Source organism: Triticum aestivum, chromosome 6B (assembly GCF_018294505.1).
Source record: "Triticum aestivum cultivar Chinese Spring chromosome 6B, IWGSC CS RefSeq v2.1, whole genome shotgun sequence".
Taxonomy (NCBI): domain Eukaryota; kingdom Viridiplantae; phylum Streptophyta; class Magnoliopsida; order Poales; family Poaceae; genus Triticum; species Triticum aestivum.
The window spans coordinates 46,733,965-46,751,648 of NC_057810.1; the positions used below are offsets into that span (position 1 = coordinate 46,733,965).

The window sequence follows — 17,684 nt, forward strand, 5'->3', positions numbered from 1 at the left end:
GTTTGGCGATTTCTCTACGTGCTCAGGTCATCTGCCTGTCTATTTAGAAGTTGGGCCATTGGTATCACCGTGAGGGACCGACCGAGCTCCATGCAATCCACTCTTTGGGCTCATTCGATTAGGGATTTCTAAGAACTCCTATGGGCTTTTCACCAATTGGATTTTTTTTTCTGTGTAGCATTCGTTTCACAGAAAGAAATGCACTAGGTTTTTTTTTTCAGAGGGGTAAAGCCAAATTTATTCATGAAAGTCCACATGGTGTGGGATATATCTCTGGTCGTGAGACACGCCAAACCAAGCGTGGCGTCTCGAACCTCTAGAGAGCGAAAACTTGACTAAGCTATGTGCTTCATAATTAACAACACGACTCTCAAAAGAAAAATTACAATGAAAAAGTAGATGATCTAAGGTTTATCTTTGTGATGATCGCTCCATATGACCGATGTGAGTTCTTAAGAAATGCACTAGGTTCATTAGGATTCCGAGCATTACGTAAGACCTTATGATAAATACCCAAAGGTGTTGGAGTGGGCTTATGTGACACACCCTATTTCATTGCTTGAATTATTCCTTTGATTCCTTAGGCCCAATTTGTATGTATTGAGATATTCAAATCCATCCTAGTAGGTCCAACAAATTAAGAAAGGTTGTATTTAAAAAAACATATATCTTGATGAGTTACTAGGTTGATTTTGATTTAATGTCAGGTACAAGTCACTATACCTTTTTGGGGTTGAATTGTATTTAATATGGGGACCATGGATCTAACAAAGAAAAAAAACATGATGCGTAAATATTCCATACATACAGTGTACATAATACAAGTCATAATGTTTTTATTATGAAACCACTCCTTTATACGAGCGGCTGTGGCAACGCTCGGTTTCCAGAGGGACACGCCCCAGAACCTCTCCCCTACCCGAATTTAATTGTGGAGTTTGGTAATTAATTTCATCACCCCCTAATTTTAACTGCCGGGCCCACTAATTAATACAATACCCACCCGTGATTTTTAATTGCGGGGCCGATAATTAATCCTCACGCTCAACAAGATGGCGAGGAGCCACACCGTCCTGTTGAGCCAAGAGTGGTCGCGGATGGCAACGTAGCGCCACGGCTTCGGCCTGGCGCGCCGCTTTGCGCCAGGAAACAGAGGGTTATCCACAAACTGGTGGCAGTGATGGGCAATTTACTTTCAACTTCAGCTTCTACAGTGTTTTGGAGCACCTTCAAAACAGCTTCACAAAATTTTTGGAATAGTACCCTAGATTCTAATTATTTTTTCTGCAGTGTGGCATATCATGGTGCTACCCCGTTTGGCTTCTGTTTTCTAGAGTGGAGCAGACCCAAACAGGCTCTGAGAATATAAAATCAGATTGCTTGATACGTAACAGACTCTTCTCTATGATGGACTAGCGTATGCAGGTAATGCTTAGGGACATATTGTGATACACTAAATTAGTACCGCTTGGCTAAAATGATTATAGATTCCCCATCAATCTTTTGATCCGGAATATATTACTTTCTATATAATTAACTTGCTCCAATCCTTATCTATTACTCCCTCTGTAAAGAAACATAAGAGCATTTAGATTACTAAAAAATCACTGCTTTAGTGATATAAACTCTCTTATATTTCTTTACAGAGAGGTAGTACTAGCTAAATACTCGTGCGTAGCTACAAGGTGAAACAATATTTTAGGAGTGGTGGCATATGACCGATTTTCCTTGGTTGCAACACCGTCCTCGAAGGAGTGGCCGAAACCATCGACCGTCAGTGCTTGCTTGTCCTAGAGCGCATGATCGCCTACCTTGTCCTCAAATGCATGTTGACCTCGCCCCCGAACATTTCGATAACCCATGGCATGTGGATGTCCTGCAGGGCATGGTCCTCATTCATCTTGATAAACACTTGGTTGCCCATGACGCGAGCTCATGGTAACCGTTGGTCACATTGGTAAGCGCTGGTCGGTCATGTCGCTGAGAGCTAGTTGACTGTCACCAACATCAGCCAGAGCCAGTTGGCCATCCTCGCCCGCGAGTGCTTTCAATTGATTCAACTCGATCAAATGTTCGCCTAATTAAATAATTGCAGGCATAACTAATTATATGTCTAATTATCTACAAGCACAATTAAATGTGTGCCTAATGAATTAATTGAGTTTCTAAATGAAAAATCCCTAATTATAATTATCCGCACACACAATTAATTGCCTAATTAGTTGTATTAATGACTCTATTTCCAAATTGATTCGGCATGATAAAATACCTATTTAAATGGACCTAATTAATTGCATGCATGTCTAATTAATTAATTGTGTTTACAAGTTCTGCGCATATACCTAGGTTGCCAATTTAATCACCCTAAGATAAACTATATAACACAAAAATTATATGGTTTGAAAGTAGAACATCTGAATTTTATCTACAGACATAATTGACTGTCGACCTAATTAGTTAATTGCATTAAGGACTCCAGTTTTAAATTTATTCGGCGCGATAAAATACCTACTACGTACTTCAAATGAATGTAATTAATTGCATGCATAATTAATTTATCTCTAATTACGTTCATTAATGGCTTAATTTTTAAATTTATCTAGTGCTTGATTTTCAAATTGTTTTAGCATAATGGTTGTGTCCCAATGACGACGACATACACATTCCCCTTTAATCGTACAAATGGATTGCTTTAGGCATTAAACCAGGTACTACTATATTGTTTTGGATTTCGTGCATGGACCGGAGAACTTATGCCAAGGCGCGCTCCCTATCGACAAACCATGAGGCCTATGCAATCCCTCTCATATGGTGTTTGGAGCTTTTGATTCTCCTACCTTCCTTAGCCTCCTCGTATGCTTGTGTAATTTTGGATGTTTTTTTAAATACATAAAGGGCATCTTAGATCTGATTAATATCACAAAAAATAAAAGCCATCTTGCAAAAAAAGACGCTGATAACTGCCACACGTGTGGCAGGAAGGGAGGTACACCACACGTCTCCAAAGCAAAAAAGATTGCCATGTCATCGCATGTGGGAATCTTTTTGGATTTCTAGTTTTTAAAATGTTTTATCTCTTAAATAAAAAATCTGATTGAAGATCCGTTTTCACCATTAAATCCATCACGACGATATCTTCGAAACTAGATGTCATATCAATATGTTTCGATGCGTTTTTTTTTTTGGGTTAAAAATTGCCATGTCTATTGCACAAGAATTGCCATGGTGTTTACACTGAAGTTGTCATTATATGTTACAACTATCTTTTATTCTACATTTAAAAGTAATTTTTGACATATTATAAAACGGGGAATTGAGAAACTAGACTTGCCATGAACCATAAACTCAAATTGCCATGGTATATGCACTTAAAATTGTCATGGTTCATACAAAAAATAATTTTCATGGTCAAAGTAATGGAATTGCCATGGTCAAAATACTAAAATTGCCATGATCTATAAAGTAAAATTGCCACATGGCAACTTTAGTGTAAACACTATGGCAACTACAGTGTAAACATCATGGCAACTTTTGGCAAAAAAAAATCGTCGAAACATATCAACATGGGATCTAGTTTGAAGATCTCGTCGAGACGGATTTAATGGTGAAAATGAATTTTTAATTGGATTTTTTATTAGAAGATAAAACATTTTTAAGCCGAAGAGCAAAAAGATTACCGTTGATGTCATCTGTTTTGACGTGGCAAAATGAATGGTAATGCAGGCGTTTGAGCCATGTTCCTTCGCGCCACGCGTGTGGACGTTATCATTTGGGGAAAAATAGCCATTATATATACGATAAACAACTGGACATAGAATGACCAATGTACAAATAAAATCATAATAGTCGTCTTCTTCTACTGATTATATGCCGCCCACTCCATAAATTGGAATCGAGTAATTACTAGAATCTGGAAAGATCTTCTGATAAATCTCTATTGGTCATTTCATTTATGCGTGATGAAACCGCAACCATATTATTTTCTATGTTTTAAATCTGGACCGTTTGTTTTATATTGCTTAAACAATTCAATCAATAAATAGATATATCAAGGAATAAATGATAATTAGAAGTAGCCATTTCTAATTGTTGTGCTCAGATCCTTCGGCATTGACTGATATATAGTATGATATATCTGTGTTTATTGTTCTAGATGACAAAGTTGATCATATAGTATGTTGCTATTGCTTTCTTCATGACTTATACATGTTCCTATGACTATGAGATTATGCAACTCTCTTTTACTAGAGGAACACTTTGTGTGCAACCAAACGTCACAACGTAACTGCGTGATTATAAAGGAGCTCTACAGGTGTCTCCGAAGGTACATGTTGAGTTGGCGTATTTCGAGATTAGGATTTGTCACTCCGATTGTCGGAGAGGTATCTCTGGGCCCTCTCGGTAATGCACATCACTATAAGCCTTGCAAGCAATGTAGCTAATCAGTTAGTTACGGAATGATGCATTACATAACGGGTAAAGAGACTTGCCGGTAACGAGATTGAACTAGGTATTGAGATACCGACGATCGAATCTGTTGGAAATATGCCCTAGAGGCAATAATAAAAGGATTATTATTATATTTCTTTGTTCATGATAGTTGTCTTTTATTCATGCTATAATTGTATTATCCGGAAATCGTAATACATGTGTGAATACTTAGACCACAACATGTCCCTAGTGAGCCTCTAGTTGACTAGCTCGTTGATCAACAGATTGTCATGATTTCCTGACTATGGACATTGGATGTCGTTGATAACGGGATCACATCACTGGGAGAATGATGTGATGGACAAGACCCAATCCTAAGCATAGCACAAGAACGTGTAGTTCGTTTTGCTAGAGCTTTTCCAATGTCAAGTATCTCTTCCTTAGACCATGAGATCGTGTAACTCCCGGATCCCGTAGGAGTGCTTTGGGTGTACCAAACGTCACAACGTAACTGGGTGACTATAAAGGTGCACTACAGGTATCTCCGAAAGTGTCTGTTGGGTTGACACGGATCGAGACTGGGATTTGTCACTCCGTATAACGGAGAGGTATCACTGGGCCCACTCGGTAGTGCATCATCATAATGAGCTCAAAGTGACCAAGTGTCTGGTCATGGGATCATGCATTACGGTACGAGTAAAGTGACTTGCCGGCAACGAGATTGAACGAGGTATTGGGATACCAACGATCGAATCTCGGGCAAGTAACATACCGTCTGACAAAGGGAATAGTATACGGGGTTGCTTGAATCCTCGACATCGTGGTTCATCCGATGAGATCATCGAGGATTATGTGGGAGCCAACATGGGTATCCAGATCCCGCTGTTGGTTATTGACCGGAGAGCCGTCTCGGTCATGTCTGCATGTCTCCCGAACCCGTAGGGTCTACACACTTAAGGTTCGGTGACGCAAGGGTTGTATGAATATGAGTATGCAGCAAACCGAATGTTGTTCCGAGTCCGGGATGAGATCCCGTATGTCACGAGGAGTTCCGGAATGGTCTGAAGGTAAAGAATTATATATAGGAAGTGCTGTTTCGGCCATCGGGAAAGTTTTGGGGTCACCCGGTATTGTACCGGGACCACCGGAAGGGTCCCGGGGGTCCACCGGGTGGGGCCACCTATCCCGGAGGGCCCCATGGGCTGAAGTGGGAGGGGAACCAGCCCCTAGTGGGCTGGTGCGCCCCCCCCCCTTGGGCCCCCCCTGCGCCTAGGGTTGAAAACCCTAGGGTGGGGGCGCACCCCACTTGCCTTGGGGGGCACTCCACCCCCCTGGCCACCCCCCCCCCCTTGGAGATTCATTCTCCAGGGGCCAGCGCCCCCCCTGGGGCCTATATAAAGGAGGGGGAAGGGAGGGCAGCCGCACCCTAAGTCTTGGCGCCTCCCTCCCCCTGCTACACCTCTTCCTCCTCCCGCAGTAGCTTGGCGAAGCCCTACCGGAGTCCTGCTGCATCCGCCACCACGCTGTTGTGCTGCTGGATCTTCATCAACCTCTTCTTCCCCCTTGCTGGATCAAGACGGAGGAGACATCACGCTGACCTTACATGTGTTGAACGCGGAGGTGCCGTCCGTTCGGTGCTAGGATCTCCGGTGATAGGATCACGACGAGAACGACTACCTCAACCCCGTTCTCTTGAACGCTTCCGCACGCGATCTACAAGTGGTATGTAGATGCATCTCTCTGCTATCACTCGTTGCTTAGATGAACTCATAGATGGATCTTGGTGAAACCGTAGGAAAATTTTTATTTTCTGCAACGTTCCCCTACAGAATCTCGGTCAAGTAACATACCGATGACAAAGGGAACAACGTACATTGTTATGCGGTTTGACCGATAAAGATCTTTGTAGAATATGTAGGAGCCAATATGGGCATCCAGGTTCGTCTATTGGTTATTTACCAGAGAGATGTCTCGGTCATGTCTACATAGTTCTCGAACCCGTAGGGTCCGCACGCTTAACGTTCGTTGACGATATAGTATTATATGAGTTATGTATGTTGGTAACGAATGTTATGCGGAGTCCTGAATGAGATCATGAACATGACGAGGAACTCCGGAATGGTCCGGAGATGAAGTTTAATAGATGGGATAATGTTGTTTGGTCTCCGGAAGAGTTCCGGAAATCACCGGAAGGGGTTCTGGATGTTTCCCGAAATGTTTGGGTATGAGAACACGTTATTTGGGCCAAAGGGGAAAGCCCACAAGGTTTTTGGAAAGCGCAAAAGGAAGTTTTGCGGAGTCCAGGGGCCAGACGCCAGGGTCCCTGGCGTCTGGGTCCAGACGCCCGGATCCCTGGCGTCTGGCCCTAGAGTCCGAGAAGGACTCTTGCCTTTCGGGTGAAACCGACTTTGTGGAGGCTTTTACTCCAAGTTTCGACCCCAAGGCTCAACATATAAATAGAGGGGCAGGACTAGCACCAAAGACACATCAAGAAACACCAAGCCGTGTGCCGGCAACCCCGTCCCCTCTAGTTTATCCTCCGTCATAGTTTCCGTAGTGCTTAGGCGAAGCCCTGCGGAGATTGTTCTTCACCAACACCGTCACCATGTCGTCGTGCTGCCAGAAATCATCTACTACTTCGCTCGTCTTGCTGGATCGAGAAGGCGAGGACGTCATCGAGTTGAACATGTGCAGAACTCGGAGGTGCCATGCGTTCGGTACTTGGATCGGTTGGATCGTGAAGACGTACGACTACATCAACCGCGTTGATAAACGCTTCCGCTTAGCGATCTTCAAGGGTATGAAGATACACTCCCCCTCTTGTTGCTATGCATCACCATGATCTTGCGTGTGCGTAGGATTTTTTTTGAAATTGCTATGTTCCCCAATAGTGGTATCCGAGCCAGGTTTTATGCGTAGATGTTATTTGCACGATTAGAACACAAGTGAGTTGTGGGCGATACAAGTCATACTGCTTACCAGCATGTCATACTTTGGTTTGGCAGTATTGTTGGATGAAGCGGCTCAGACCGACATTACGCGTACGCTTACGCGAGACTGGTTCTACCGACGTGCTTTGCACACAGGTGGCTGGCGGGTGTTAGTTCCTCCAACTTTAGTCGAACCGAGTGTGGCTACGCCCGGTCCTTGCGAAGGTTAAAACAACATCAACTTGATAAACTATCGTTGTGGTTTTGACGCGTAGGTAAGAACGGTTCTTGCTAAGCCCGTAGCAGCCACGTAAAATTTGCAACAACAAAGTAGAGGACGTATAACTTATTTTGGCAGGGCATATTGTGATGTGATATGGTCAAGACGTGATGCTATATTTTATTGTATGAGATGATCATGTTTTGTAACTGAGTTATCGGCAACTGGCAGGAGCCATATGGTTGTCGCTTTATTATATGAAATGCAAACGCCCTGTAATTGCTTTACTTTATCACTAAGCGGTAGCGATAGTCGTAGAAGCAATAGGTGGCGTAACGACAATGATGCTACGATGGAGATCAAGGTGTCGCGCCGGTGACGATGGTGATCACGACGGTGCTTCGGAGATGGAGATCACAAGCACAAGATGATGATGGCCATAGCATATCACTTATATTGATTGCATGTGATGTTTATCCTTTATGCATCTTATCTTGCTTTGATTGACGGTAGCATTTTAATATGATCTCTCACTAATTATCAAGAAGTGTTCTCCCTGAGTATACACCGTTGCGAAAGTTCTTCGTGCTGAGACACCACGTGATGATCGGGTGTGATAGGCTCTACGTTCAAATACAACGGGTGTAAAACAGTTGCACATGCGGAATACTCAGGTTAAACTTGATGAGCCTAGCTTATACAGATAAGGCCTCGGAACATGGAGACCGAAAGGTCGAGCGTGAATCATATAGTAGATATGATCAACATAGTGATGTTCACCATTGAAAACTACTCCATCTCACGTGATGATCGGACATGGTTTAGTTGATTTGGATCACGTGATCACTTAGATGACTAGAGAGATGTCTGTCTAAGTGGGAGTTCTTAAGTAATATGATTAATTGAACTTAAATTTATCATGAACTTAGTCCTGGTAGTATTTTACAAATTATGTTGTAGATCAATAGCTTACGTTGTTGTTTTCATATATTTATTTTGATATGTTCCTAGAGAAAACTGTGTTGAAAGATGTTAGTAGCAATGATGTGGATTGGATCCGTGATCTGAGGTTTATCCTCATTGCTGCACAAAAGAATTATGTCCTTGATGCACCGCTAGGTGACAAACCTATTGCAGGAGCAGATGCAGACGTTATGAACGTTTGGCTAGCTCAAAATGATGACTACTTGATAGTTTAGTCCACCATGCTTAAACGGCTTAGAATCGGGACTTCAAAGACGTTTTGAATGTTATGGACCATATGAGAAGTTCCAGGAGTTGAAGTTAATATTTCCAGCAAATACCCGAGTTGAGAGATATGAAGTCTCCAACAAGTTCTATAGCTAAAAGATGGAGGAGAATCACTCAACTAGTGAGCATGTGCTCAGATTATCTGGGTACTTCAATCGCTTGAATCAAGTGGGAGTTAATCTTCCAGATAAGATAGTGATTGACAGAATTCTCTAGTCACCATCACTAAGTTACTAGAACTTCGTGATGAACTATAATATGCAAGGGATGACGAAAATGATTCCCAAGCTCTTCGTGATGTTGAAATCGACGAAGGTAGAAATCAAGAAAGAGCATCAAGTGTTGATGATTGACAAGACCACTAGTTTCAAGAAAAGGGCAAATGGAAAGAAAAGGAAACTTCAAGTAGAATGGCAAACATGTTGTCACTCCCGTGAAGAAGACCAAAGCTGGACCAAAGCCTGAAACTGAGTGCTTACACTGCAAAGGAAATGGTCACTGGAAGTGGAAATGCCCTGAATATTTGGTGGATAAGAAGGATGGCAAAGTGAACACGGGTATATTTGATATACAGGTTATTGATGTGTGCCTTACTAGTATTTATAGTAGCCCCTGAGTATTTGATACTTGTTCGGTTGCTAAGATTAGTAACTCGAAACAGGAGTCACAGAATAAAGAGAGACTAGTTGAAGGGGAAGTGACGATGAGTGTTGGAAGTAGTTCCAAGATTGATATGATCATCATCGCACACTCCCTATACTTTTGGAATTAGTGTTAAACCTAAATAAATGTTATTTAGCGTTTGCGTTGAGCATGAATATGATTTGATCATGTTTATTGCAATACGGTTATTCATTTAAAGTCAGAGAATAATTGTTGTTATATTTACATGAATAAAACCTTCAAATGGTCATATACCTAATAAAAATAGTTTGTTGGATCTCGATCGTAGTGATACACATATTCATAATATTGATGCCAAAAGATGCAAAGTTAATAATGATAGTGTAACTTATTTGTGGCACTGCCGTTTGGGTCATATCGGTGTAAAGCGCATGAAGAAACTCCGTAAAGATGGATTTTCGGAATCACTTGGTTATGAATCATTTGATGCTTGTGAACCGTGCCTTTTGGGCAAGATGACTAAAACTCCGTTCCCCAGAACAATGGAACGAGCTACTGACTTATTGGAAATAATACATACCAATGTATGCGATCCGATGAGTGTTAAGGCTCGTGGCATGTATCATTATTTTCTGACCTTCACAGATGATTTGAGCAGATATGGGTATATCTACTTGATGAAACATAAGTCTGAAACATTTGAAAAGTTCAATGAATTTCATAGTGAAGTGGAGAATCATCGTAACATGAAAATAAAGTTTCTACGATCTGATCGTGGAGGAGAATATTTGAGTTACGAGTTTGGCCTTCATATAAAACAATATGTGGAATAGTTTCACAGTTCACGCCACATGGAACACCACAGCATAATGGTGTGTCCGAACGTCATAACCGCACTTTATTGGATATGGTGCAATCTATGATGTATCTTACCGATTTACCACTATTGTTTTGGGATTATGCATTAGAGACAGCTGCATTCACTTTAAATAGGGCACCATCAAAATCCGTTGAGAAGACGCTTTATGAACTGTGGTTTGGCAAGAAACCAAAGTTGTCGTTTCTTAAAGATTGGGGCTGAGATGCTTATGTGAAAAAGTTTCAAACTGATAAGCTCGAACCCAAATCGGAGAAGTGTGTCTTCATAGAATACCCAAAGGAGACTGTTGCGTACACCTTCTATCACAAATCCGAAGGCAAGATATTCATTGCTAAGATGGATCCTTTCTAAAGAAGGAGTTTCTCTCGAAAGAAGTGAGTGGGAGGAAAGTAGAACTTGATAAGGTAATTGTACCTTCTCCCGAATTGGAAAGTAATTCATCATAGAAACCAGTTTCGGTGATGCCTACACCGATTAGTGAGGAAGATAATGATGATGATCATGAAACTTCAGATCAAGTTACTACAGAACCTCGTAGGTCTTCCAGAGTACGGTCCGCACCAGAGTGGTACAGTAATCCTATTCTAAAAGTCATGTTACTAGACCATGATAAACCTACGAACTATGAGGAAGCGATGATGAGCCAGATTCCGCGAAATGGCTTGAGGCCATGAAATCTGAGATGAGATCCATGTATGAGAACAAAGTGTGGACTTTGGTGGAGTTGCCCGATGATCAGCAAGCCATATTGTATAAATGGATCTTCAAGAGGAAGACAGACACTGATAGTAGTGTTACTATCTACAAAGCTCGGCTTGTCACAAAAAGGTTTTTCAACAAGTTCAAGGTGTTGACTACAATGAGATTTTCTCAACTGTAGCGATGCTTAAGTCTATCCGAATCATGTTAGCAATTGCCACATTTTATGAAATCTAGCAAATGGATGTCAAAACGGCATTCCTTAATGGTTTTCTTAAAGAAGAGTTGTATATGATGCAGCCAGAAGGTTTTGTCAATCCTAAAGGTGCTAACAAAATGTGCAAGCTCCAGCGATCTATCTATGGACTGGTGCAAGCATCTCAGAGTTGGAATATACGCTTTGATAAATTGATCAAAGCATATAGTTTTATACAGATTTGCGGTGAAGCCTGTATTTACAATAAAGTGAGTGGGAGCACTACCGCCTTTCTGATAAATATATGTGAGTAACATATTGTTGATCAGAAATGATGTAGAATTTTTCTGGAAAGCATAAAGGAGTATTTGAAAGGAGTTCTTTAAAAGAAAGACCTCAGTAAAGCTACTTACATATTGAGCATCAAGATCTATTGAGATAGATCAAGACGCTTGGTAAGTTTTTCAATAAGTACATACCTTGTGAAGATTTTGAAATAGTTCAAAATGGAATAGTCAAAGAAAGAGTTCTTGCCTGTGTTGCAAAGGTGTGAAATTGAGTAAGACTCAAATCCCGACCATGGTAGAAAACAGAAAAGAGAATGAAAGTCATTCCCTATGCCTCAGTCATAGGTTCTATAAAGTATGCTATGCTATGTACCAGACCTATTGTATACCTTGCTCTGAATTTGGCAAGGGAGTACAATAGTGATCTAGGAGTAGATCACTGGACATTGGTCAAGAATATCCTTAGTGAGGACTAAGGAAATATTTCTCGATTATGGAGGTGATAAAAGAGCCCGTCGTAAAGAGTTACATCAATGCAATCTTTCAAACCGATCCAGATGACTCTATGTCTCAATCTGGATACATATTGAAAGTGGGAGCAATTAGCTAGAGTAGCTCCGTACAGAGCATTGTAAACATAGAATATTTGCAAAATAAATATTGCTCTGAATGTGACAGACCCGTTGACTAAGCTTCTCTCACGAGCAAAACATGATTACACCTTAGTACTCTTTGGGTGTTAATCACATAGCGATGTGAACTAGATTATTGACTCTAGTAACCCTTTGGGTGTTGGTCACATGACAATGTGAACTATGGGTGTTAATCATATACATATATGAATATTGGTGTTAAATCACATGGCGATGTGAACTAGATTATTGACTCTAATGCAAGTGGGAGACTGAAGGAAATATGCCCTAGAGGCAATAATAAAGTTATTATTTATTTCCTTAATTCATGATAAATGTTTATTATTCATGCTAGAATTGTATTAACCGGAAACATAATACATGTGTGAATACATAGACAAACACAGTGTCACTAGTATGCCTCTACTTGACTAGCTCGTGAATCAAAGATGGTTAAGTTTCCTAACCATAGACATGAGTTGTCATTTAATTAACGGGATCACATCATTAGGAGAATGATGTGATTGACTTGAGCCATTCCGTTAGCTTAGCACTTGATCGTTTAGTATGTTGCTATTGCTTTCTTCATGACTTATACATGATGCTATGACTATGAGATTATGCAACTCCCGTTTACCGGAGGAACACTTTGTGTGCTACCAAACGTCACAACGTAACTGGGTGATTATAAAGGAGCTCTACAGGTGTCTCCGAAGGTACATGTTGAGTTGGCGTATTTCGAGATTAGGATTTGTCACTCCGATTGTCGGAGAGGTATATCTGGGCCCTCTCGGTAACGCACATCACTATAAGCCTTGCAAGCAATGTAGCTAATGAGTTAGTTACGGAATGATGCATTACGTAACGAGTAAAGAGACTTGCCGGTAACGAGATTGAACTAGGTATTGAGATACCGACGATCGAATCTCGGGCAAGTAACATACCGATGACAAAGGAACAACGTATGTTGTTATGCGGTTTGACCGATAAAGATCTTCGTAGAATATGTAGGAGCCAATATGGGCATCCAGGTTCCGCTATTGGTTATTGACCAGAGAGATGTCTCGGTCATGTCTACATAGTTCTCGAACCCGTAGGGTCCGCACGCTTAACGTTCGTTGACGATATAGTATTATATGAGTTATGTATGTTGGTAACCGAATGTTGTTCGGAGTCCCGAATGAGATCACAAACATGACGAGGAACTCCGGAATGGTCCGGAGATGAAGTTTAATATATGGGATAATGTTGTTTGGTCACCGGAAGAGTTCCGGAATTCACCGGAAGGGGTTCCGAATGTTTCCCGAAATGTTTGGGTGTGAGAACACGTTATTTGGGCCAAAAGGGAAAGCCCACAAGGTTTTTGGAAAGCGCAAAAGGAAGTTTTACGGAGTCCAGGGGCCAGACGCCATGGTCCCTGGCGTCTGGTCCAGACGCCGGGAGCCCTTGCATCTGGCTCTGGAGTCCGAGAAGGACTCTTGTCTTTTGGGTGAAACCGACTTTGTGGAGACTTTTACTCCAAGTTTTGACCCCAAGGCTCAACATATAAATAGAGGGGCAGTGCTAGCACCAAAGACACATGAAGAAACACCAAGCCATGTGCCGGCAACCCCGTCCCCTCTAGTTTATCCTCCGTCATAGTTTCCGTAGTGCTTAGGCGAAGCCCTGCGGAGATTGTTCTTCACCAACACCGTCACCACGCCGTCGTGCTGCCGGAACTCATCTACTACTTCGCCCGTCTTACTGGATCGAGAAGGCGAGGACGTCATCGAGCTGAACGTGTGCAGAACTCAGAGGTGCCGCGCGTTCGGTACTTGGATCGGTCGGATCGTGAAGACGTACGACTACATCAACCGCGTTGATAAACGCTTCCGCTTAGCGATCTTCAAGGGTATGAAGATACACTCCCCCTCTCGTTGCTATGCATCACCATGATCTTGCGTGTGCTTAAGAAATTTTTAAAATTACTACGTTCCCCAACAGTACCGCCCCAAGTGGCGCTTTGTGTTGCGGCTGATATGCCCGTATACCGTTAAGTTATAAAGCTTTGCTTTCCCTCAAAAAAAAGTCAATATATCTTTTTGAGGTTGAATTGTATTTAATATGGGGACCACAGATCTAACAAAAAAAAACATGATGCGTAAATATTCCACACATACAGTGTACCCAATACAAGTCATAATGTTTTTATTACGAAACCACTCCTTTATACGAGCGGCCGTGGCAACGCTCGGTTTCCAGAGGGACACGCCCCAGAATCTCTCCCCTACTTAAATTTAATTCTAGAGTTTGGTAATTAATTTCAACACTCCCTAATTTTAATTGTCGGGCCCACTAACTAATACAATACCCACCCCTGATTTTAATTGTGGGGCCGCTAATTAATCCCCATGCTCAACGAGATGGCGAGGAGCCACACCGTCCTATTGAGCCAAGAGTGGTCGTGCATGTCGACGTAGCGCCACGGCTCGGCCTGGCGCGCCGCTTTGCGTGAGGAAACAGAAGGGTATCCACAAACTGATGGTAGTGATGGGTAATTTTCTTCCAACTTCAGCTTCTACAGTGTTTTGGAGCACCTTCAAAGCAGCTTCACAAAAAATATGGAGTAGTATCCTAGATTCTAATTATTTTTTCTGCAGTGTGGCATATCATGGTACTACCTCGTTTGCCTTCTGTTTTCTAGAGCGGAGCAGTCCCAAACAGGCTTTGAGAATATAAAATCAGATTGCTTGATACGTAACAGACTCTTCTCTATGATAGACTAGCGTATGCAGCCATCACTATTGGTAATGTTTAGGGACATATTGTGATACACTAAATTAGTACCGCTTAGCTAAAATGATTAGAGATTCCCCATCAATCTTTTGACCCGGAATATATTACTTTCTATATAATCAACTTGCTCTAATCCTTATATATTACTCCCTCTATAAAGAAATATAAGAGCATTTAGATCATTAAAAGATCATTGATTTAGTGATATAAACTCTCTTATATTTCTTTACAGAGGTAGTACTAGCTAAATACTCATGCGTGGCTACAAGGTGAAACAATATTTTAGGAGTGGTGGCATATGACCGATTTTCCTTGGTTGCAACACTGTCCTCGAAGGCGTGGCCGAAACCATCGACCGTCAGTGCTTGCTTGTCCTAGAGCGCATGACCGTCTACCTTGTCCTCAAATGCATGTTGACCTCGCCCGCGAACATTTCGATAACCCACGACATGTGGATGTCCTGCAGGGCATGGTCCTCATTCATATTGATAAACACTTGGTGGCCCATGACGCAAGCGCATGGTAACCGTTGGTCACATTGGTAAGCGCTGGTCGGTCATGTCGCTGAGAGCCAGTTGACTGTCACCAACATCACCGAGAGCCAGTTGGCCATCCTCGCCCGCGAGTGCTTTCAATTGATTCGACACGATTAAATGCTCGCCTAATTAAATAATTACATGCATAATTAATTATCTGTCTAATTGTCTACAAGCACAATTTAATGTGTGCCTAATGAATTAATTGAGTTTCTAAATGAAAAATCCCTAATTCTAATTATCCGCAAACACAATTAATTGTCTAATTAATTGTATTAATGACTCTATTTTCAAAATGATTCGGCGTGATAAAATACCTATTTAAATGGACCTAATTAATTGCATTCATGTCTAATTAATTAATTGTGTTCCTAAGGGGCAAAAAATTCATACTCTCTCCGTTTCAGTTTACAAGTCATGTGCGTATACCTAGGTTCCCAATTCAATCACCCTAATATAAACTATACAACACAAAAATTATACGGTTTGAAATTAGAACATCTGAATTTTATCTACAGACATAATTGATTGTCGACCTAATTAGTTAATTGCATTAATGACTCCATTTTTAAATTGATTCGGCATGATAAAATACCTACTACATAGTAATTAATTGCATGCATAATTAATTTTATCTCTAATTACTCTCATTAACAGCTTAATTTTCAAATTTATCCCGTGCTTGATTTTCAAATTGTTTTAGCATAATGGTTGTGTCCCAATGACGACGAGGTACAAATTCCCCGTTAATCGTACAAATGCATTGCTTTAGGCATTAAACCAGGCACTACTATATTGTTTTGGATTTCATGCCTGGACCGGAGAACTTGTGCCATTTTTAATTGTTGTGCCAAGATTCTTCGGCATTGACTGATATATAGTATGATATATCCGTGTTTATTGTTCTAGATGACAAACTTTTATATATATACCATCCACCTACAGTTTGAGCTTGACGCACAAAACATCTCAAAAACCTAAGAAAATCGTAGCAGCAAAGCCATGAGGCAGTCGCAAGCTCTCTCGCTTCTCGTCCTCCTCCTGCTCGTCGCCTCGTCCAGCGCTTCCATTCTAGAAGATGCGTGCAGGAGCTTGGGCAACCCTTACTACTACAACACCTGCATCAAGTTCTTCAAGGCCGACAAGGAGAGCGCCTTGGCGAACAAGCGCGGCCTCGCCGCCATCGCCACTGGAATCGCCAAAAAGACGGCCGTGGTCACCCTCAAGCGCATCGCCACCGTGAAGGCCGTGGACAAGGACCCGAAGATCCAGGCGATCCTTGTCTTCTGCGACCATTTTTACTCCATAGCCGTGGGCCTGTTCGATGAGGCAGCCAAATGCATCTGGTCGAACAAGGTGGGCGACGCAGTGACAAGCCTCGGCTCCGCGTGGAACGTCCCCCGGAGCTGCGAGGACGAGTTCCGCAAGGCAGGAGTGAAGTCGCCGTTGCATGCCGAGAATTCCGAGTTCGAGATGGAGTGCATCATCACTATGGGTGTAACGGAGCGGCTGCGTGTTGTGTAGGAGTTGTTAGCTAGCCGCCGAGGATATGTATCTGGGTAATGACCAAAGTCCTCGAAATCAATAAACCCCGTAATGTTATCACTGGACTATGCAAGACGCCCAAATATTGCTACTCTTTTGTGTGCACCTGGTGATGGGATCATGTAGCTTCTTTGCTTACGTTATTGGCCGGCTGATAGGTGCCCCAGGATATCTAGCTTTGACGGCTTCTTTTTTCTTTCTTAGTAGCTGTAAGACAATGTAGTTTCTATTAAATGAAATCGGAGGGGAGCCCTCTCTATATAAAAAAATATCACTGGATTATGCAATACGTGTTGGCGCATATTTCTTTTCGGTGGTTTTGTTTTCGTGCTGATTTTAAAAAAAGGAGGGAATACCTTTCCCTCCAGGCTCCCGCATGGGGTCGGAACGACGGCCGCACAGGGATTAACCTTCTTGGCGGCAGAAATATTTTGGGAGGAGAGAAGGCAACACACAACGCTGAAATTGTTGGGAAACCAGTCCCACCTAGGATGCGGCGGTGGAGGCCACACCTCCTAGGCCCTTCCGGTTCCACGCTGTTTGAACATTCCGGTTCCACACTTTACGTTAAGTGGATACTAATGCCTTAACCCCTACCCCTATATATTAAGATGAAGAGCAATCATTATACATGGTTCAATCATTAATAAAGAAAGACTCTCCTCTACTTCTCTATGC

At 42.0% G+C, this 17,684-nt stretch overlaps 1 protein-coding gene across 1 annotated transcript; it reads left to right on the plus strand.

Annotated features, from left to right (window-relative positions):
* Positions 1-16,427: 16,427 nt before the first annotated feature.
* LOC123133398 (cell wall / vacuolar inhibitor of fructosidase 2-like) lies at positions 16,428-17,097 on the plus strand. Its single transcript, XM_044552900.1, has one exon. It carries the CDS (start codon positions 16,464-16,466, stop codon positions 16,983-16,985), a length of 522 nt encoding a protein of 173 aa, XP_044408835.1. The 5' UTR covers positions 16,428-16,463; the 3' UTR covers positions 16,986-17,097.
* Positions 17,098-17,684: the final 587 nt, after the last annotated feature.

Excerpts from the sequence above, each read along its gene's own strand:
- LOC123133398 (XM_044552900.1), top strand. The coding sequence starts at position 16,464 with ATGAGGCAGTCGCAAGCTCTCTCGCTTCTCGTCCTCCTCCTGCTCGTC.